The 23,469-nt window shown below is 44.0% G+C and overlaps 1 protein-coding gene across 1 annotated transcript in view; it reads left to right on the top strand.

Moving 5' to 3' along the window:
* The first annotated feature begins 9,927 nt into the window (after positions 1–9,927).
* LOC136601744 (alcohol dehydrogenase 1-like) overlaps positions 9,928–23,469 on the top strand; it is a 30,603-nt gene continuing 17,061 nt past the window's right edge. Inside the window, exons 1-3 of the mRNA XM_066588846.1 lie at positions 9,928–9,980; positions 17,135–17,236; positions 22,947–23,088. Of these exons, the coding sequence (XP_066444943.1) occupies positions 9,963–9,980; positions 17,135–17,236; positions 22,947–23,088 (262 nt within the window). The 5' untranslated portion in view covers positions 9,928–9,962. The remainder of the gene's footprint in view (positions 9,981–17,134; positions 17,237–22,946; positions 23,089–23,469) is intronic.

The raw sequence follows: 23,469 nt of genomic DNA, 5'->3' as shown, positions 1-23,469 counted from the left end.
GTATACGGCTAAATCACATGAGCATTTTTGCACATAAAAAATGTGGGTGTAATAAGCAGAGAATAGAACCCATTAATTTCATTGGATTCTCACTAGAGATGAGCGAGCACCAAAATGCTCGGGTGCTCGTTACTCGGGACGAACTTTTCGCGATGCTCGAGGGTTCGTTTCGAGTAACGAACCCCATTGAAGTCAATGGGCGACACGAGCATTTTTGTATTTCGCCGATGCTTGCTAAGGTTTCCTTGTGTGAAAATCTGGGCAATTCAAGAAAGTGATGGGAACGACACAGCAACGGATAGGGTAGGCGAGGGGCTACATGTTGGGCTGCATCTCAAGTTCACAGGTCCCACTATTAAGCCACAATAGCGGCAAGAGTGGGGCCCCCCCCTCCCAAAAACTTTTACTTCTGAAAAGCCCTCATTAGCATGGCATACCTTTACTAAGCACCACACTACCTCCAACAAAGCACAATCGCTGCCTGCATGACACTCCACTGCCACTTCTCCTGGGTTACATGCTGCCCAACCGCCCCCCCTCCCCCCCACAGCGCACACCAAAGTGTCCCTGCGCAGCCTTCAGCTGCCCTCATGCCACACCACCCTCATGTCTATTTAGAAGTGCGTCTGCCATGACGAGGAACCACAGGCATACACTGCAGAGGGTTGGCACGGCTAGGCAGCGACCCTCTTTAAAAGGGGCGGGGCGATAGCCCACAATGCTGTACAGAAGCAATGAGAAATAGAATCCTGTGCCACCGCCATCAGGAGCTGCACACGTGGGCATAGCAATGGGGAACCTATGTGCCACACACTATTCATTCTGTCAAGGTGTCTCTGCATGCCCCAGTCAGACCGGGCTTTTTAATTCATAGACACAGGCAGGTACAACTCCCTATTGTGAAGTCCCTGTCGACCGACAGCATGGGTGGCTCCCTGGAACCCACCGGCGATACACAAAACTATCCCATTGCATTGCCCAACACAGCTGAGGTAGTAATGTCGTGCTTAATGCAGGTGGGCTTCGGCCCACACTGCATGCACCAGTCAGACTGGGGTTCTTTACAAGTGGACACATGTAGGTTAAACTCCGTGTGCACCTACAGCATGGGTGGCTCCCTGGAACCCACCGGCGGTACATAAAAATATCCCATTGCATTGCCCAACACAGCTGAGGTAGTAATGTCGTGCTTAATGCAGGTGGGCTTCGGCCCACACTGCATGCCCCAGTCAGACTGGTAATATGTACCTTAACAGTAACCGCGTTGGTGGTAATGTGTTGGTGACTGCGGACCTAGTAGCGCGGTTTTATTTTGTTGGTTTTCGGAATGTGGCCAGGATTAAGTGGGCTGTGGCGGGGGATGTTTTTGAGGCACTACGTGTCCTCTCCACGTGTCCGTGGTTATATGCACCTTAACAGTAACAGCGTTGGTGGGAAATGGCCTCGCCGCCATCATGTCTTTGGGAAGCCTCTGTTTCCACACCCCAGAGACATACCATTAGCAGCGGTATAGGCAGAGCCCATAATTAGTAACATTTCAGCTGTAGCATTAGGACAGGCCCCACTAACATATCACTAGCAGCATTATAGGGGGAGCACAGTATGCGTTCCATTTCAGTAATAGTAGCACTCAAGACAGGCCCCAGTAACAATTCAGAAGCAGCAGTATAGTGGGAGCGCAGTCTTCGTTCCATTTCAGTAGCTGCAGTATAGACAAGGCACAAGTTACATTTATGTAGCTAAAGTGTAGGCCAACCCCACACACCTTTCTGTACCATGAGTGCAGGCGAAGAACATAGAAATTGCTATGATTACACTGTAGGCGAGGGGCCACAAAAATTGCTGTATCAACAGTACTAATGTACATCCAAAAAATTGGCCATGGCCAACCAAGAGGGCAGGTGAAACCTATTAATCGCTTTGGTTAATGTGGCTTAAGTGGTAACTAGGCCTGGAGGCAACCCAGTTTAACGAAAAATTGGTTCAAGTTAAAGTTTCAACGCTTTTAAGAGCATTGAAACGTATAAAAATTGTTTAGAAAAATTATATGAGTGAGCCTTGTGGCCCTAAGAAAAATTGCCCGTTCGGCGTGATTACGTGAGGTTTCAGGAGGAGGAGCAGGAGGAGGAGGAGGAGGAATATTATACACAGATTGATGAAGCAGAAATGTCACCGTTTTGGATGGTGAGAGAGAACGATGCTTCCATCCGCGGGTGCATAATACGTATTGCTTAGGTATCGCTGCTGTCCGCTGGTGCAGAAGAGAAGTCTGGGGAAATCCAGGCTTTGTTCATCTTGATGAGTGTAAGCCTGTCGGCACTGTCGGTTGACAGGTGGGTACGCTTATCCGTGATGATTCCCCCAGCCACACTAAACACACTCTCTGACAAGACGCTAGCCGCAGGACAAGCAAGCACCTCCAGGGCATACAGCGCGAGTTCAGGCCACGTGTCCAGCTTCGACACTCAGTAGTTGTAGGGGGCAGAGGCGTCACGGAGGACGGTCGTGCGATCGGCTACGTACTCCCTCACCATCCTTTTACAGTGCTCCCGCCGACTCAGCCGTGACACAGTCTTGCTGGGGAGCCATAAAGCTGGCAAAGGCCTTGGAGAATGTTCCCCTGCCTGCGCTGTACATGCTGCATGATCTCTGCGCCTCCCCTGCTACCTGGCCCTCGGAACTGCACCTTCTGCCACTAGCGCTGTCGGATGGGAAGTTTACCATCAGTTTGTCCACCAGCGCCCTGTGGTATAGCATCATTCTCGAACCCCTTTCCTCTTCGGGAATGAGAGTGCAAAGGCTCTCCTTATACCGTGGGTCGAGCAGTGTGTACACCCAGTAATCCGTAGTGTCCAGAATGCGTGTAACGCGAGGGTCACGAGAAAGGCATCCTAACATGAAGTCAGCCATGTGTGCCAGGGTACCTGTACGCAACACATGGCTGTCTTCACTAGGAAGATCACTTTCTTCCTCCTCCTCAGGCCATACACGCTGAAAGGATGACAGGCAAGCAGCATGGGTACCGTCAGCAGTGAGCCAAGCTGTCTCTTCCCCCTCCTCCTCATCCTCCTCATGCTCCTCCTTCTCCTCCTGAACGCGCTGAGATATAGACAGGAGGGTGCTCTGACTATCCAGCGACATACTGTCTTCCCCAGGCTCTGTTTCCGAGCGCAAAGCGTCTGCCTTTATGCTTTGCAGGGAACTTCTCAAGATGCATAGCAGAGGAATGGTGACGCTAATGATTGCAGCATCGCCGCTCACCACCTGGGTAGACTCCTCAAATTTTCCAAGGACCTGGCAGATGGCTGCCAACCAGGGCCACTCTTCTGTAAATAATTGAGGAGGCTGACTCACACTGCGCCGCGCAAGTTGGAGTTGGTATTCCACTATAGCTCTACGCTGCTCATAGAGTCTGGCCAACATGTGGAGCGTAGAGTTCCACTGTGTGGGCACGTCGCACAGCAGTCGGTGCACTGGCAGATTAAACCAATGTTGCAGTGTCCGCAGGGTGGCAGCGTGCATGTGGGATTTGCGGAAATGTGCGCAGAGCTGGCGCACCTTTCCGAGCAGGTATGACAAGTGGGGGTAGCTTTTCAGAAAGCGCTGAACCACCAAATTAAAGACATGGGCCAGGCATGGCACGTGCGTGAGGCTGCCGAGCTGCAGAGCCGCCACCAGCTTACGGCCGTTGTCACACACGACCATGCCCGGTTGGAGGCTCAGCGGCGCAAGCCAGCGGTTGGTCTGCTCTGTCAGACCCTGCAGCAGTTCGTGGGCCGTGTGCCTCTTCTCTCCTAAGCTGAGTAGTTTCAGCACGGCCTGCTGATGCTTGCCCACCGCTGTGCTGCCACGCCGCGTGACACCGACGTGCTGCTGACACATCTAGATTGCGAGACAGAGGTTGCGTTGGAGGAGGAGGAGGAGGAGGGTGCTTTAGTGGAGGAAGCATACACCGCCGCAGATACCACCACCGAGCTGGGGCCCGCAATTCTGGGGGTGGGTAGGACGTGAGCGGTCCCAGGCTCTGACTCTGTCCCAGCCTCCACTAAATTCACCCAATGTGCCGTCAGGGAGATATAGTGGCCCTGCCCGCTTGTGCTTGTCCACGTGTCTGTTGTTAAGTGGACCTTGGCAGTAACCGCGTTGGTGAGGGCGCGTACAATGTTGCGGGAGACGTGGTCATGCAGGCCTGGGACGGCACATCGGGAAAAGTAGTGGCGACTGGGAACTGAGTAGCGCGGGGCCGCCGCCGCCATCATGCTTTTGAAAGCCTCCGTTTCTACAAGCCTATACGGCAGCATCTCTAGGCTGATCAATTTTGCAATGTGCACGTTTAACGCTTGAGCGTGCGGGTGCGTGGCGTCGTACTTGCGCTTGCGTTCAAACTGTGGCGCTAGCGACGTCTGGACGCTACGCTGAGAGACATTGCTGGATGGGGCCGAGGACAGCGGAAGTGAGGGTGTGGGTGCAGGCTAGGAGACGGTAGTGCCTGTGTCCTCAGAGGGGGGTTGGATCTCAGTGGCAGGTTGGGGCACAGGGGGAGAGGCAGTGGTGCAAACCAGAGGCGGTGAACGGGCATCGTCCCACCTTGTGGGGTGCTTGGCCATCATATGCCTGCGCATGCTGTTGGTGGTGCCTCCCCAGCTGATCTTGGCGCGACAAAGGTTGCACACCACTGTTCGTCGGTCGTCAGGCGTCTCTGTGAAAAACTGCCACACCGTAGAGCACCTTGACCTGTGCAGGGTGGCATGGCGCGAGGGGGCGCTTTGGGAAACAGTTGGTGGATTATTCGGTCTGGCCCTGCCTCTACCCCTGGCCACCGCACTGGCTCGGCCTGTGCCCACACCCTGACTTGGGCCTCCGCGTCCTCGCCCGCATCCACGTCCTATAGGCCTACCCCTACCCCTCAGCATGGTGTATTACCAGTGATTTGATTTCCCAGGCAGGAAAGAAAGTGGCGCAAGCCTGCAGCCAAAATAGAATTTTTTCCCTTGTTTTTCAAAGGACAAGCCACACTGCGTGTATTCAATGAATACTACTAAGTTTAATAACTGTGTTGTGGCCCTGCAAATGTGTCAGAGAACTGCAGTGATGCAAAGTTATTCGCTACAGCAGATCAGGGATTTCCCATGCAGGAAAGAAATTGGCGCAAGCCTGCAGCCAAAATAGAATTTTTTCCCTTGTTTTTCAAAGGACAAGCCACACTGCGTGTATTCAATGAATACTACTAAGTTTAATAACTGTGTTGTGGCCCTGCAAATGTGTCAGAGAACTGCAGTGATGCAAAGTTATTCGCTACAGCAGATCAGGGATTTCCCATGCAGGAAAAAAATTGGCGCAAGCCTGCAGTAAAACGTAGCTGGCTGCGTCTGATTATTTTTAACGTTCTGCACGCAGCACACACGTACCCAGAGCCATGAGGACTGTCAGAGGCAGGCGAAATAGAATTTTTTCCCTTGTTTTTCAAAGGAAAAGCCACACTGCGTCTATTCAATGAATAATGTACGTCTTCTGGCCCTGCCTACACAATTCTATCCCTGTAGTATTAATGCCGGGTGCAATGGTCTGCACAGCCGGTTTTGAGAAAAGAAAAAAAAATGCAACACTGCTAACAGCAGCCTGGACAGTACTGCACACGGATAGATGTGGCCCTAGAAAGGACCGTTGGGGTTCTTGAAGCCTAACACTCACTGCTAACACTCTCCCTGCCTAACCACCACTTCTGTCCCTATTGCAGGGCGCAATGCTCTGCAGATCCAATTGTGAAAAGAAAAAAAAAAATACAGTGCTAACACAGTACTGCACACTATTAGATGTGGCCCTGAGAAGGACCGTTGGGGTTCTTGAAGCCTACACTAACTCCTAACGCTCTCCCTACAGCAGCTCCAGCACGATACCACTGTCCCTCAGCTAACTCACAAGGCATCTGAGCCGAGCCGCGGGAGGTGCTGATTTTTATACTCAGGTGACATCTGATCGCCCCAGCCACTCACAGCAGGGGGGTGGTATAGGGCTTGAACGTCACAGGGGGAAGTTGTAATGCCTTCCCTGTCTTTCAATTGGCCAGAAAAGCGCGCTAACGTCTCAGAGAGGAAACTGAAAGTAACCGGAACACCGCGTGGTACTCGTTACGAGTAACGAGCATCCCGAACACCCTAATATTCGCACGAATATCAAGCTCGGACGAGTACGTTCGCTCATCTCTAATTCTCACTTTTGCACACGCAGATCGCACGCGCAAAGAAACCCATAGCATGCTCTATTTTAGTGTGCATTTGGGAGGCGCATACCCGCGATTGCGGCTGTTTCCCACGCCAGTGTGAACGGTCCCGTTTAGCTCAAAAAGTACAGTAAAATATTGTAAAGTTCAGTCAGCCTGCCAACAGAGATTTCTGTGGGATATTCAATGAAATTGTCATTAGATCATTAATCAGAAAACCACCTTACAGTTATCTGGCCTGTAGAATAGAGAGTTGGATACTCCAATAGTTGGTCAATAGTTTGTTGCATCCTGAACCTGCTGTCTATGTTATCAGCTGCGACAGTACAGCAAATGTGAACAAACTTCAACGCAGAAAACTTTGCTGCTTCAGGAAGCAGATGAAATAAGGCATCTTAGTAAATTCTGTACTTTACTAAGTGATTTTTTTCAATCATTAACTTCTTCCTGGAGCCAAGAGAGAAAAGATAACGCAGTGAGCACTGTTCTCCTTAACCCTTTCTGCATCAGAATGAAAAAATTGCTTACACGCATATGGTGTTACAAATCCTATCTTAGGGCGGCATCACAGAGGCGCATTTACGTTCACATTTGCAACCACAAAATCTGTGCACCAAATGCACAGCGAATAGAGCCCAAATGTGCAGCGAATTAAAAGGGTTCCTTCACATGTTTTTTGTCCGTGTGGAAAAAATATGCAACATGTTCCATTTTAGTGCACAAAAACTGCAATATTACGTGTTTAAATGAGAACACCTGGGCCTAGCAAGTCAGCTAATCCACCTACTAAGTCAGCTGACCCACCTACCGAGTCAGCTGACATGCTTACTAAGTATGCTGCCCCGCATACTTTAGCAAGGCACTGCCGGGAAAAACGTAAAAACGCCCGGCCAGCCAATATAGCGCTGCACGTTTTTACGTCGAGCCCAAAACATTGTTCTGGAAGTATGTTTGGGCCGGAATACGATGGGCTGCTGCATTGGCTACTATGGGAGCCTATGGCAGTAGTCGTAGGTGGGAGGGAGTTTAGCAGCGTGGCTGCTAAACTACCTCCCTCTATTCTCCTCCCCTTCCCCGTGCAGGCTCACCTTTCCTCCCCACTCAGTCTCTGCAATGGGAGGGGGCGGGACAGGGGCTAGGTGCTTGAAGGAGAGAAGTGTGCCAGAGATGACAGCGCCTGATGTGTGATGTATAATTTTTTTTTGAATGCACATAGGCTTATTTTTAAGGAAGGGCTTAAATTTTTAACCCCCCTGGAAATTTCATCAAAAGAGCGCTACAAAGTTGCACGTCTTTGTAGCGACAAAAAAATCACAATATTGCTGTTAGAAAATGCAGCAATATCGCACTGAACACAGATGCAATATCACTGCGATTTTCTCATGTCTATATTGTTGTTGCCCATTTGGAAGCGACCTTAAGGATACTTGAAAAATAGAATAATCAGATGCCCTCTGAAATGTATTAGAATCGTTTGGGTTTAGATTCTGTTAGCATCTGGAAGAAGTGTATGTGGTAAATTTAATCTTATAAATCGCTGTCTCCAGAATGATAATGAAGTTATTGAAGAAATCACAGATAGGATGCAAAAGGTAGCCAGACCTGGAATGGATGGAATCCTTATGACTTGTTTGGGGGGTGGTTCCACGTATATATCCCCAGAACAAAATGATGATGTCCTGTAAGCAAATAATGAACATGTTAGGACTGGCAGGGACAGATGGACAGGGGATCCCTACGCCAGCCCTCTCCCATGTCCCTACCTACTTGCCCCCCTGGGCTAGGCCCCAGTGCGACAACTGGGCGACAGTCCCTGCACTGCACTAGTGACAGGGACCCCAAAGAAGGAGGGACAGGGAAACCCGCAGGTGAGTACCACGTAGCTGAACAGGAAGCAACAATGGAGCAGACCAGGGAGTAGTCGGGAAACAGGCCGGGTCAAACCAAAAGACATGTGCGGAGTACAGGAAGGCAAAGCAGGGGCAGAGTCAAATGAAAAGCTGAAGTCAAAACACAAGGAGTCAGGTCAATAAACGAGGGTGTAGACAGAACAAGTCAAAACCAAACACTGGCAAGCAGAGTTTGAGCCAGCAAGTTATATATGCAGGACTCCCCACCCAGAGGGCCGGGGAGAAGTCACATGATGGCCGGAGGGAATCAAAAAGCCGCCTTCCCCTGGCGGCACACACTAGCCCGATCACAGAGCGGTCTACCAGCGGAGAGCGCCACCACGACCAACCACCAGAGTGGGAGAACCCCGGACAGAGCCGCCCGCCCAGGCCCCCGCAGCACCAGAACGGGCAGCCTGCACCCACCAGGCCCCGGGGCCCCCAGTGGAAACCCTGTATCTAACAGTGCATCAAACGGGAAAATGTGGTAGCTAGGCCTGGGAAGGAAATGGTTAATTGTTGATATAAAGGGTAGACCAGAACGTAATCAGACCTTGCATAGTTTCTGATCACTTACGCTTTCATAGACTAATATAGAAGGACTAAGAGGAAAATTTCTGAAATTTATCAGGCTCTCTTATACAGCAAATAAACACCTTCTCATATATCAAGTTGGAAAAGAGATTCAGATGTATTTCTTCCATCAGAGAAAGTAAAACAAATCTCACATAACTAACAGTCAAATCTAAAGTCCACACGATTCCAGGAAATAAACTATAAAATCATTTCAAGGTGATACAAAACTCCAGAACTTCTCAATAGAATCGATTCAAACTATTCTCGACTTTGCTGGCGGTGTCTTAAAGGGAAAGGCACATATTTACACCTTTGGTTCTCATGCCCATCACTTCAAGCGTTTTGGAACAATTTACAATCAATGATAAATACAATTCTGGGAACTAAAACTTCTTCTTTTAAACTTAACACCACTGACCATCAATAACACAAATACCCCTGCTTTCTTTTCTCATAAACCCAGCCAAAGTACTAATTCCGAGGCATTGGAAAGACACTTATCCCCCTTTCCCGCAGAATTTCCGCCCGTGCACGATGCCATAGAATTGCATTAGATAATGCAATGCTATGCCGACAGCCACGATTTGACTGCGTGAAAACTCACGCGATAAACAAATCACGGCATGTCCTATTTCTGAGCGAGCCTCACAGGGGCCCACACAGAAATGTCACTGGTGACGTGCTGACTCTGCACTGCGCCAGCCGGCACATTGCAGTGCAGAGAGAGAAGACGCCGGACGGGTGAGTATAAGCTCAATACCGGGGCACGGGTCGCATCCAGCTGTGAGAATTCTCGCAGCAGGATGCGACCCAGCTGTGTGCAGGCCTTACACATTACTTTACTTTTCAAACAAACCTGGATCTTGGAAACAGTCGCGTCCATAGTTATTTAGTTAACCTGTTTGTGCTCTGCATGTTCGCAGAGGAAATGTCTTCACCTTCATGTGTCTCCCCTTATCATTCAAATTAGAAGTTTTAATTAAATATGTATTTCTTTTGTTTCATCCCACCATTTTCTTTTCTGTACCCAACCCATAAAATTTACAAATAAAGAGTTTATATATATATATATATATATATATATATATATTTTTTTTTTATTTTTTTTAAATTACGGCTTTCTGAAGGAGCCACAATTGCTGCTTTCAAGGGAGGAGTATGAGGCACATAGCCATGTAGAAGGGGAGGAAATGGGAGGTGTAAGTTAGAAGAGTAACTGAAAAGTGTGTGTAGGGTTCACATTCATCTCCGGACAGCTTTGTGAAAGGAAGTATAACATGGCAACTGCTGGAAAAGTAAGAGCTCTAATGTGTCAAGATTAGAGATGAGCGAGCATACCCGCTAAGGTAAACTACTCGAGCGAGTAGTGCCTTATGCGAGTACCTGCCCGGTCGTCTCTAAAGATTCGGGTGCCGGCGGGGAGTGGCGGGGGAGAACGGGGAGGAACGGGGGGGGGGGGGAGGGGGAGATCTCTCTCTCACTCCCCCCTGCTCACTCCCGCAACTCACCGCTCTCCCCTGCCGGCAACCGAATCTTTAGAGACTAGCGGGCAGGTACTCGCATAAGGCACTACTCGCTCAAGTAGTACGCTCGCTCATCTCTAGTCCAGATCTTCCTCACTTGTGGAGTATGATAATATTCTAGCTGCTCCACTTATATAATTGTTTAATTTTTTCCATTCAGCAAATGATAATGTAAGAATATTTCCTGTTGGATTGCTTGGTGTTTGTCCTTGTTTAATGCCACTATATCTCTGAGCTTCCAGCTGAATGTGTGGCATTAATCTATTTGTAAGGCGAGTGAAGGCTTTGATACTGGCAGTCATTGCAGAAGAAATAGACTTTGTCCACTCCACGTCCTCTGCTTAAAAATGGGCAATGGAGCATTGTATTATGAAATGTTTTGTAGATCGCTTTGTGGGACCATGACCTTGCATTCCCAAATTTAGGGGTCATGCTGCTCTACAAAGATTTCTTTCTGACTCCATTTAGTTGGTGCAATTTAAAACCGTATGTGGTTTTTGTGAAATTCATCATGGCTTTCAGTACAATTGTAGTAAAAGTCTAAATGCTCCCTCAATCAGAAGTTACAAATCACCTGATACCTAAACGTTAGAGTACATTCACATGGCCGAGGGCAATAACGCAGACCAATATTTGAGCTTGTAAAATTACGATGTTCGCTGCAATTGTGTTGCGATTTGTGAGACAATCGCATCGCTGAACACATGATTTTCACGCTCGTGAAAACCACATGTATTTTTAATAGGAGAAATTAAACATGTACAAGGAGAAATTAAACATGTACAAGGAGAAATTAAACATGTACATGCGAGTGCCATGCAATCCCTTTTATTTTTCTTCTTTTCTCCCATTGGAAAAAATGGGCAAGATTTCTGCGAACTCAGAAAAATCGAGCATGCTGCGATTCTTCAATCTCCAAGCTGGGGGTTGCTGATTGGAGTCATAGTTTATGTGCTATTTATGATTCAAATAGAATATGTGGGGAATAAAGCCCAAACATTATGTAACATGTTACATGTGTCACTTTTTATTGCTCTTTGAATTCTTCCTGATGTTCCTCCCCAAAAGTTGGAAAGAATAACCCCAATTGCAAAAAAGTTTGGGTGCTGTGTAAAATGTAAAGAAAAAAATAATGCAATGATTTGGAAACCTCATATAACCATATTGTATTCAGAATAGAACATAGAACACATATCAGAAAGTGAAAGGGAGACATTTTTACATTTAATTAAAACAAAACTAACTCTTTAAGAAATTGATGGCAGCAACACATCTTGCAAAATTATTAACCTATAGAAGCTTAAACAAATTTAACAAAAATCCAATACGTATATCAAATATTACACCATTGGAAGCAACATGCTAGACATAAATAATAATATTAATAAGTAAAAAGCTTTATTAAAAAGCATATAAATAATCCAAGCTGCAGGTGCATATAGTAAAAAGAGGGAAAACCCAGCACACTGACACACGTTTTGCTGAGGCTTAGGGTGGGTGCACACGAGCGTGTTTTTGTGCGTGCATACGCACGCACAAAAACACGCTTGTATTTACAACAATGCATTCCCTGTGGTGTGTGCACATGTCCATGTTTTACAGGTGCGTGCCTGCAAAGATAGGACATGCGTGCACCGTAGGGAATGCACGCATTGTTTTCAATGGAGCTGCGGCTGCTGCCGGCGGCTCCATTGAAAACAATGGTCTGCCGGCTCCCTGCATTCTTTTTCAGGGAAGGGCTTTACATGTAAGCCCTTCCCTGAAAAAGAAAGATTTTAGTGTAAAAAGAAAAAATGCAGGTATTCTCTTCAATCGAGCCGCTGCTGCTGCCGGCGGCTCCATTGAAGACAATGGTCTGCTGGCACCACTAAATTGTTTTTCAGGGAAGAGCTTTACATATAGGCTCTTCCCTGAAAAGGAAAAATTTTGGTGTAAAAAAAAAATGCAGCCATTCACTTCGATGGAGCCGCTGCTGCTGCCGGAGGCTCCATTGAACATAACGGTCTGCTGGCACAACTGAATTGTTTTTCAGGGAAGAGCTTTACATATAAGCCCTTCCCTGAAAATCAAGTAAAAGTGATTTAAAAAACAAAAAAATAGATACTCACCTCCCTTTAGCTGCTGGGGCTCAGCCATGTCTTCTCCTGCTGTCCCCTGCACTGTGGTGCTGATCTATCAGCAGGCGGGGATTTAAAATCCCCTCCTGCTGAAAGAGCTGAATGTGATTGGCTGAGGTGCTGAGCCAATCACAGGCAGCTCTCCCTGAATGAATGACAGGTGAAAGCTGCCTGTGATTGGCTGAGCACCTCAGCCAATCACATTCAGCTCTTTCAGCAGGCTGGGATTTAAAATCCCCGCCTGCTGATAGATCAGCACCACAGTGCAGGGGACAGCAGGAGAAGACGTGGCTGTGCCCCAGCAGCTGAAGGGAGGTGAGTATCTATTTTTTTGTTTTTTTAAACCACTTTTACTTGATTTTCAGGGAAGGGCTTATATTCAAAGCCCTTCCCTGAAATCAATTGCCGACAGCAGAATCCTCTACCACAGCTGACATGTGTGACAGCTGTGGTAGAGAATTAAAGAATTCCTCTGCGGGGACACAGCAGCCGCAGACAGGTAAGTAATTTTTTTTTTTTACATTACTTTTAATTGGCTTTTCAGGGAAGGGCTTATGAAGCCCTTCCCTGAAAAGCCATTGACAGCTGCTGGGGCTCAGCGTTGACTTCTGCCGCTGTCAATGGCTCTGTAGCGCTGCTGAGCTATCAGCAGCTGGGGATTTAAAATCCCCACCTGCTGGTAGCTCTGATTGTGATTGGCTGAAGCACCTCAGCTAATCACAATTAGAGCTATCAGCAGGCAGGGATTTTAAATCCCCGGCTGCTGATAGCTGAGAGCTACAGAGCCAGGGACAGGAGCAGAAGTCAACGCTGAGCCCCGGCAGGTGGGTATTTTTTTTTTTTTTTCTATTTTAAAAGGCTTTTCAGGGAAAGGCTTATGAAGCCCTTCCCTGAAAAGCCACTAACAGCTGCTGGGGCTCAGCGGGGACTTCTGCCGCTGTCCCCGGCTCTGTAGCGCTGCTGAGCTATCAGCAGCCAGGGATATAAAAATCCCGCCTGCTGGTAGCTCTGATTGTGATTGGCTAAAGCACTTCAGCCAACCACAATCAGAGCTACCAGCAGTCCGGGATTTTAAATCCCCGGCTGCTGATAGCTCAGAACTACGGAGCCGGGGACAGCGCCAGAGGTCGCGTCTGAGCCCCGGCGGCTGAAGGGAGGTGAGTATTGTTTTTTTTTTATTTTTTGCACTATTTTAAATGTCTTTTCAGGGGAGGACTTATGAAGCCCTTCCCTGAAAAGCCATTGACGGGATGCCGACAGCAGGATTCTCTACCGCAGCTGTCATGTGTGACAGCTGCGGTTGAGAATTGAAGAATTCCCTTTTCTGCATCTGCCACAGATGTAGCAGCAGGGAATTTTTTTAACTAGCGGGGGTGAAGGAAACATCTGCCGCATGCGGCAGATGTGTTTTTCAAGTCCGCGGGGGTCACAGCAGTGGCGGAGAGGTACGTTTTTTTTTTTAAATGTTTTTGTTTTGCACTAAAATATTTCTTTTTCAGGGAAGAGCTTATATGTAAAGCCCTTCCCTGAAAAAGAATGCAGGGGGCCAACAGAGCATTGTCTTCAATGGAGCCACCGGCAGCAGCCGTGGCTCCATTGACAACAAGCACGCAGCTGTGTTCACGCGTGTTTTTGCTCGTACCTAGGTGCGGACGTATGTACGCACCTAAGTACGCACCAAAACACGCTCGTGTGAACGTACCCTTAGTCTGGAGTACAGGCTAAGCCTCAGTAAAATGCACGTTTGGTGTGGTGGGTTTTTTCTCTCTTTACTATATGCACTTGCAGCTTGGGTTATTTATATGCATTTTATAATTCATGACACTTATGTACTTAATGATTATACTAGTATTGCTTTATATAGATATATATTTTCTTTTCAGTGGGTGCTTTCAGATAGGCGGAATTGGTCCACATTCGACTGACAGATTCTGCACCAAAATCTGTAATGAGATTTGAGGGTTTTGGTGCTGGATTTGCAGAATAAGCTGCTGACTTGGAAGTAGCATAATTCTGCCACCTTGTGATTTGATGCAGAACTCCACTTGGATGGAAAATCATCCATGTCTTTACAGAAGGGTTTTTAAGGGGTTTTAATTTGGCCTGAACAGTGATGAAGCTTTAATGATCGTCGCTGACACTTTAAATGCATTTGATTTGCTTTTATGCTGTGGAAAAATCACAGGAACGGCGGACCAAGTGAGTATGAAAAGAGTCTCTCTGGACTCCACATCACCTAAACTAAAAGCACCATCACTTTAAAGACCGGTTCCCTTTAAGGCCTTAAGGACATGGCCTATTTTGGCGTTGAGGACCAAATGATTTTTTGTGTTTTTTCATCTCCATTTTTCAAAAGCCATAACTTTTTTATTTTTCCGTTGACACGGCCGTATAAGGGCTTGTTTTTTGCTTGGCAAACTGTAGTTTTTATTGGTTCCATTTTTGGCTATATAGACTATATGGTAAAACTTTTATTTTTTTTGTGATCGAAGGGAGAGAAAACATATCAATTCTGCCATAGATTTTAAATTTTTTTTTTTAAGCGTTAATTATGCAGCATAAATTATACACTACATTTTTTTCTGCGGGACGGTACGGTTACAACGATACCAAAATTCTTATATTTTTTTTAGGTTTTTCCACAATAAAAACCCTTTTTTTTTTGGAAATTATTGTTTTTTTTCTAAAATCACTGCATTCAAAGTCCAATAACTTTTTTATTTTTCCATGGACGGAGCTCTATGAGGGCTTTTTTCTTGCAAAACAAGCTGTAGTTTTGGTTTTTATTTGGGGTACACATGTTTTTTTTACCACTTTTATTGCGTTTTCGGGAGGCAAAATGCTAAAAATTAGCAATTTGATTCAGTTTTTTAGCGTTTTTTAAAATGCTTTTTGCCATGCAAGATAAAAAGCATGCTCAATTCATTATGGACACGTCAATACCAAATATGTGGGATATTACATTTTTTAAATTTTTTCTAATATGAGAAAAAGCATTAAAAAAGGGTGTTTTAACATTTTTTTTTTTCATTTTTATTTTTTGTACTTTATTTTGCTCTTATTTTTACACCATTTTTGTCCCTTTTGCGGAAAATACCTCACTTCCATGACATACCCTTACGTCATGGCGAGGGAAGGGGTTAAACAGCAAATAGAATTGATGACATGTTTTGAAGGCAGAACTAGGCATGAATCTAAACTGCCTACAGCTTCTAATTATGCTTACAAGATTAGAAATAAAGGCTGCCAGGTACTATCAATTGCAATCTATGTCTTTGAATTCATTGACTGGTTTGGACTTGAGCAAAATGTATGAGCTCTAGCTCACGACCTGAAGGTTGCAAGTTCAAACCCCGCATGGTTCAGATAGCCGACTCAAAGTTGACTCAGCCTTCCATCCTTGCGAAGTCGGTAAAATGAGTGCCCAGCTTGCTGGGGGGTAATAAATAAATTATTTGAAAGCGCTGTAGAATAAGTTGGTGCTATAAAAATAAAAAGATTTATTTATTTTTATTTATTTATCTTACAATTTCAGTATTTCTACTCAAATAGAAGCCATTTCTGTTTCAAATTTTGGACATATTATGGACATTATCCAAGGACATTCCAGGCGTTAAGGTTGGGACATCGATACAAAAATATTGATAGTCGATAGTATCAACTATCGACTATCGCTGAACAAGCTATCGATTATTGTAGAATATCGGTGGATAACTATCGATATTTCCATATATCGACTTTTTTTAAAATGCTGTATAAAAATAAAACATGTCTAGGGTTAATAAAGCAACACAATCAGCAAAAAAATTTTAAAACTTTAAACTCTATTTATTATTAATTTATAACTATTAATAACATCATGAAAATATATTAAAGTTACAAATGAAAATAAAAAATTACAGATGAAACATATAATTAAAATTAGGAATATGAAAAGAAGTTTTTTTATCATTGGCCCCAATAATTATTAACTTATGAGCCAAGAAATATTAATTTGCTCACATGCTCTCCCTTCAAAATGCTCCTTCGAGCAGACAGAATTTCATCAGCTTTTGAAAACATTATTTCTGCAGGAACTGAAGTAGCAACTACAGAAAGATATTTTCAATGCAGGGCCTGGTAATGCGAATGCAGTGCCCCGAACGCAGATGGGTCTCCTATCTTTTCTATGGGCACCGCGTTCACGTTAGACACTGAACGCACGACATGTCACGTCTCCTTTTCTGGACGTGACCTTCATGCGTTCAGCGCAGCCCTTTTATTTAGAAAGCATTGCCCACAGCCATCGCATTAGATGCAAGCGCTCAGAGCCTGCATCTAACGCGATGAACAAACGCATGTGGAAAAGGGGCCTAAGACCCCACTTTTTCTGAGAGTCGTTTTGCCTGGAGCAAACCTTATTGGTAACAAAGAGTCACCTGACACTTTCCAAAAGTTTCTAGAATTTGTTTATAAGTTCAATAGTGCCGAAAGAAAAACTACATCCTGTACCAACACAAAGAAGATGGTCACTAGACCAAAAGACACGTTTCTTCTTTACAAAAATCAATATTATGTTGCATTAAACTATTAATGTTACCGATATATCAGACATAATGATAATCGATGAAAAGTATCGCCAAAGCATTAGCGATATATCGATATTTCGATGTTTTCGATGTCCAACCTTACCAGGTGTTGGGGAAGGCAGGGTACAATTACAATTTTAAAAATTTGATCTGAGAATGAGTTGAAAATTGTGAATAGGAGTGGATGTTATTTTTTTACTTATGCAGCTGACTATCATTGGTTTTGTTATTTCACATTCAGGTCATCAAATGTAAGGCTGCTGTTTGCTGGGGACCTAAACAACCACTCAGCATAGAAGAGATTGAGGTTGCACCACCAAAGGCTCACGAAGTCCGCATAAAGGTAATATTTCCTGCAACCTCACCCTTTCACACCATAAATCCCTCTACAACCAGATAAACACATGCACAGTGATCTCTACCGCTTCTACAGTTATCTCCATTGCTACTACAGTGACCTCCACCACTGCTACAGTGACCTCTATCGCTACTACAGTCACCTCTACTGCTGCTACAGTATTCATAACTTGCTGTATTAGCGGTGCATATGAATAAAGTGTGTGTCAAACAGCACAAATTAGTATGCACAATATAATGGTGACACTAGTCACCAGTTACTTCACTGGCAGTTGTAGTCCAAGGATATGGTTTGTTGAAGAAGGTAGTTATGTACCCCAACAGTCCAAGTCAGGGAACCCCTTTACATGCAGATATATTTTGTATTATATGAATTAGAGGGCAACAGTCTTAACATAGACACTGTTGACCTTTTACATCCCCCTGGTTCAATTGTTGTTGTGTTTCGCACCACATCAGGCAATCATGTAGACCCTGAACTTAGTTATCTGTGCAGGGGGCTGCTGACAGATGGCTGGCAAACAGCTGTCTTCATGCCCCCCTCCATGCTGTTCTGGCCATGAAAGTGGTGAAAACTCATGATGAGTCTGCAAAGCAGGTAAAGGCAGCTCATAAGATGATCCCCAGTGGAGAGTTAAAGATGGTGTTGACTCTTCCTTAGCTATGACACCCAACAAGGACAGGCTCTACAGCATCTTTCACAGCCTTATTTTTCTTAGTGTCATCCTAGACCTCTGATAAGATCTGGCCTCCACAATAGTCTACCACACTCTGGGCGTATTTGGTACACTGCCCCCTCCTACAAGTTCTGATTTGATTGACTGATGGTGCACAAATAAATGTTCTCCACTAACTTCTTCCTCCACCAATCCTTAGCTATGTTTCATGCTGAAACACAGGATAGTTCAGTCACCTGTGGCCATGGATCTTCTCTGCCATGGGACCAGTTACCAGCCCTAAGACCCACCATTCCAGCTGGATCATTCATTACTCTGACTATCATTTGCTGCTCTAAGGTCTCCTTCTATTGGAACAGTGGCTGACTGCCACAACCTCGCCTCACATTTCCCATTCCATTGTGCAGTGGGCCACTCCTCAGTGGGTGCTAGGGTCTTGCTTTCCTCAATAGCCTAAAGATTCATGAAATTGACAAAATGTTTCACAAGAAGAAATTGTTGGCTTGACAGTTTCAAACATGTTGAGGGGCTTTATATTGGGAAAAAAGGACAAAAACTGAGAGCCAGGATGAGAACACTGCGCACCACCATTGTGGTGCGCAGTGTTCTACAGTGCATAGTAGTATCGACTGCAGTAGTTGTGAACGTCACCCTACGTCCGTGCTGAGCATGGTGCTCGTGTGCCACACGGGCGTGACGATGTCTTTAGATTTGTTCCATTTTGCCTGAGGGAGGTCAAAAGATCGCAATAAGATCATGTATTTTTGTTAGACATTAAAAGGTATCATATCTACAAGATTACTTGATTTCTCTTACTGAGAACAATCACATTTTTATAAAAAATCCTGCAGCATGGGTATCATTCCAAGCATCATAGGCAATATACCTTATTATGCATTCCAATCTTCAAGATCAGCAAGACATTTCCACAACTACCTCATTCATCCCCACTGTTAACCCCGTCAAGACAGAGCCAGTTTTAGCAGTGGCGTTTGTCTTTTGTTTTTTTTTTTCAATCCCCACCTTCTTATTATTTTTTTCTTTAACCTAGCTGTATGAGGCTTATTTTTTAGCTATCTTCTGTTCCAGCCTTTTCGATTGGGCGTCAACTATATAATATAGTTAGCATCTGTTGCATATGGAACAGACACACTCCTAAGCCCACTCCCAGCAACTTTCACCATTTATACAGTACTAGCTGATATACCCGGCTTCGCCCGAGTTAATTTGGTACTGGTGTTTATCTGGTGTTCACACGGAAAATCTTATGAAGTCGTAGTTACTTTAGAGATACTGAGGAAAAACATATGTTCACCATTTTGCATAGTTCTCTGCGTTACCCAGGAAACACCACGTGGAGGTAACCATGTGACGTTTCCTTCATATAAAATGACATCAGGAAGTGAGAGAATTAGATTACGTACATAAAATTTGGACACTAATTCTTTTGCGCTTAGAATTGAATAATCGAGTTGGGAACCATTAACTTTTCATATTTATGACACAATCAATGCTTGTGCCAAATTTCATGTTTCTATGACATTGGGAAGTTAGAGATTTAGATTATGTACGTAACATTTGGACGCTAATTCTTTTGCGCATAGAATTGAATAATGGAGTTGGGACCCATTAGCTTTCCCTATTTATGACATAATCAATGCTCGTGCCAAATTTCCCGTTTCTATGACACCGGAAAGTGAGAAAATTACATTCCGCACGTAAAATTTGGACGCTAATTCTTTTGCGCATAGAATTGAATAATCGAGTTGGGACCCATTAGCTTTTCCTATTTATGACATAATCAATGCTCGTGCCAAATTTCCAGTTTCTATGACACCGGAAAGTGAGAAAATTACATTCCGTATGTAAAATTTGGATGCTAATTCTTTTGCGCATAGAATTGAATAATGGAGTTGGGACCCATTAGCTTTTACTATTTATGACATAATCAATGCTCGTGCCAAATTTCCTGTTTCTATGACACCGGAAAGGGAAAAAATTACATTCCGCACGTAAAATTTGGACGCTAATTCTTTTGTGCATAGAATTGAATAATCGAGTTGGGACCCATTAGCTTTTCCTATTTATGACATAATCAATGCTCGTGCCAAATTTCCCGTTTCTATGACACCGGAAAGTGAGAAAATTAGATTCCGTACATAAATTTGGACGCTAATTTTTTGCACATAGAATTAAATAATGGAGTTGGGACCCATTAGCTTTTCCTATTTATGACCTAATCAATGCTAGTGCCAAATTTCCTGTTTCTATGACACCGGAAAGTGAAAAAATTACATTCCGCACGTAAAATTTCAATGCCAATTCTTTTGCGCTAGAATTGAATAATGGAGTTGGGACCTATTAACTTTTCCTATTTATGACATAATTAATGCTCGTGCCAAATTTCCCGTTTCTATGACACCGGAAAGTGAGAAAATTACATTCCGCACGTAAAATTTGGACGCTAATTCTTTTGCGCATAGAATTGAATAATCGAGTTGGGACCCATTAGCTTTTCCTACTTATGACATAATCAATGCTCGTGCCAAATTTCCCGTTTCTATGACACCGGAAAGTGAGAAAATTACATTCCGCACGTAAAATTTCGACGCCAATTCTTTTGCGCTAGAATTGGATAATCGAGTTGGGACCTATTCGTTTTTCCTATTTATGACATAATCAATGCTCGTGCCAAATTTCCCGTTTCTATGACACCGGAAAGTGGGAAAATTACATTCCGCACGTAAAATTTGGACGCTAATTCTTTTGCGCATAGAATTGAATAATCGAGTTGGGACCCATTAGCTTTTCCTATTTATGACATAATCAATGCTCGTGCCAAATTTTCCGTTTCTATGAGACCGGAATGTGAGAAAATTAGATTCCGTACGTAAAATTTGGACGCTAATTCTTTTGCGCATAGAATTGAATAGTGAAGTTGGGACCCATTAGCTTTTACTATTTATAACATAATCAATGCTCGTGCCAAATTTCCCGTTTCTATGACACTGGAAAGTGAAGAAATTACATTCCGCACGTAAAATTTCGACGCCAATTCTTTTGCGCTAAAATTGAATAATCAAGTTGGGACCTATTAACTTTTCCTATTTATGACATAATCAATGCTCGTGCCAAATTACATGTTTCTATGACACCGGAAAGTGAGAAAATTAGATTCCGTACGTAAAATTTGGACGCTTATTCTTTTGCGCATAGAATTGAATAATCGAGTTGGGACCCATTAGCTTTTCCTATTTATGACCTAATCAATGCTCGTGCCAAATTTCCCGTTTCTATGACACCGGAAAGTGAAAAAATTACATTCCGCACGTAAAATTTCAATGCCAATTCTTTTGCGCTAGAATTGAATAATGGAGTTGGGACCTATTAACTTTTCCTATTTATGACATAATCAATGCTCGTGCCAAATTTCCCGTTTCTATGACACCGGAAAGTGGGAAAATTACATTCCGCACGTAAAATTTGGACGCTAATTCTTTTGCGCATAGAATTGAATAGTGAAGTTGGGACCCATTAGCTTTTACTATTTATAACATAATCAATGCTCGTGCCAAATTTCCCGTTTCTATGACACTGGAAAGTGAAGAAATTACATTCCGCACGTAAAATTTCGACGCCAATTCTTTTGCGCTAAAATTGAATAATCAAGTTGGGACCTATTAACTTTTCCTATTTATGACATAATCAATGCTCGTGCCAAATTACATGTTTCTATGACACCGGAAAGTGAGAAAATTAGATTCCGTACGTAAAATTTGGACGCTTATTCTTTTGCGCATAGAATTGAATAATCGAGTTGGGACCCATTAGCTTTTCCTATTTATGACCTAATCAATGCTCGTGCCAAATTTCCCGTTTCTATGACACCGGAAAGTGAGAAAATTACATTCCGCACGTAACATTTCGACGCCAATTCTTTTGCGCATAGAATTGAATAATCGAATTGGGACCCATTAACTTTTCCTATTTATGACATAATTAATGCTCGTGCCAAATTTCCCGTTTCTATGACATTGGGAAGTGAGTGATTTAGATTATGTACGTTAAATTTCGACGCCAATTCTTTTGTGCTAGCATTGAATAATCGAGTTGGGACCCAATTACTTTTCCTATTTTGGAGATAATCTATGCTTGCGCCAAATTTCATGTTTCTACGACATCGGGAAGTTGGAGAACTTTTGGCGAGTCAGTCAGTGAGTCAGTCAGTCAGTGAGTCAGTGAGGGCTTTCAGCTTTATATATATAGATAAGATAGATATAGTGATTAGTTTAAAAATGTATAAATTATATGTATTGTTTGATAGAACTGACACTGTATAATCTGTTCATTATATGAGAAACATTACCTGTTGACCGTATTTGCTTCATGTTGTTTTTTCCCCCCAAAATTTAAAATTTAGGAGAATTACAAAAAAACTGTGTGCAAGTAACTAATCCCATGGCAAGTCCTTGTAGATAGACCATGAATGTATATGAAACATTGACAATTACTAATAGAGATGAGCAAACTTTTCAAAAGTTTGGTTTGGCCTGTTTTCCGAATTTCGTGAAAAAGTTTGCTCAGAATCAAATCAGAAGTTTGAAAAAACAGGTGATGGTGATGATGGTGCTGCCTACTCAATGTATCTAGCTCACTGGTTAGCACTGCTGCCTTGCAGTGGTAAAATCCTAGGTTCAAAGCTCACCAAGGACAACATCTACATGGAATTGGAAAACTCCAAGCAAATGTTGTTTTTGGTTAACACTGAGCCTCCATGCTTCTTTCTTCGCTAAAAAGAAGAACAAGAAGACACACCAGGAGAACATAAAAACTCCATACAGAAATTGTCCTTCGTAAATACATAGATCTTAGGAGATATTCTAGGCAAGGTAAACAGACCTTTCTGCTGTAAATGTAACCATGGATTATGCAGTCTGTGATATTTTAGTTAGACTTGGTAGTATCTCAATTTCACTCCCAAGAGTTCAATGTACAGTAAAATGTTATGTATTCCTCCAGATTGTGTCAACTGGAATTTGTCGTTCAGATGATCATTTCATAGGTGGTGAAATAAGTAACATAAAATTCCCTGTCATACTGGGCCATGAAGCTGCTGGGATTGTAGAGAGTGTTGGCAAAGGAGTAACAAATCTGCAACCTGGTAAGACTTGTAATTTCAAAGATTGCTAACTTATTGGCAAAAAATATTAGCTCATATAGATTTAATTGCTGAAGTAAGCATTGAAAAAGGAAAGGGGTCTAAAGCCCCATTTAGACGGGAAGATCTGTCGGGCAAACAATGCCCGACACTCGTCCCCGCATGTATTAGCTCATGTGCTTTTGCACAGGAGCGAATATTGTTACTTCACAGCAGGGCAGCTGGAGGATATTTCTCTCCTTGCTCTCTCCCACCCCTCTCCATTCACTTAACATAGCGGCTGTTCAGTACTGAACGGCTGCTATTTACACTGAACAATCATCGTTCAGGAAATTCTGCTGGGATTGCAGAGAGTGTTGGCGAAGGAGTAAGAAAATGCAACCT

This window comes from Eleutherodactylus coqui, unplaced genomic scaffold, assembly GCF_035609145.1.
Source record: "Eleutherodactylus coqui strain aEleCoq1 unplaced genomic scaffold, aEleCoq1.hap1 HAP1_SCAFFOLD_120, whole genome shotgun sequence".
NCBI classification, from domain to species: Eukaryota; Metazoa; Chordata; class Amphibia; order Anura; family Eleutherodactylidae; genus Eleutherodactylus; species Eleutherodactylus coqui.
The sequence above is the reverse complement of the archived record's forward strand: the minus strand, read 5'-3'. Positions and strand labels throughout refer to the sequence as shown.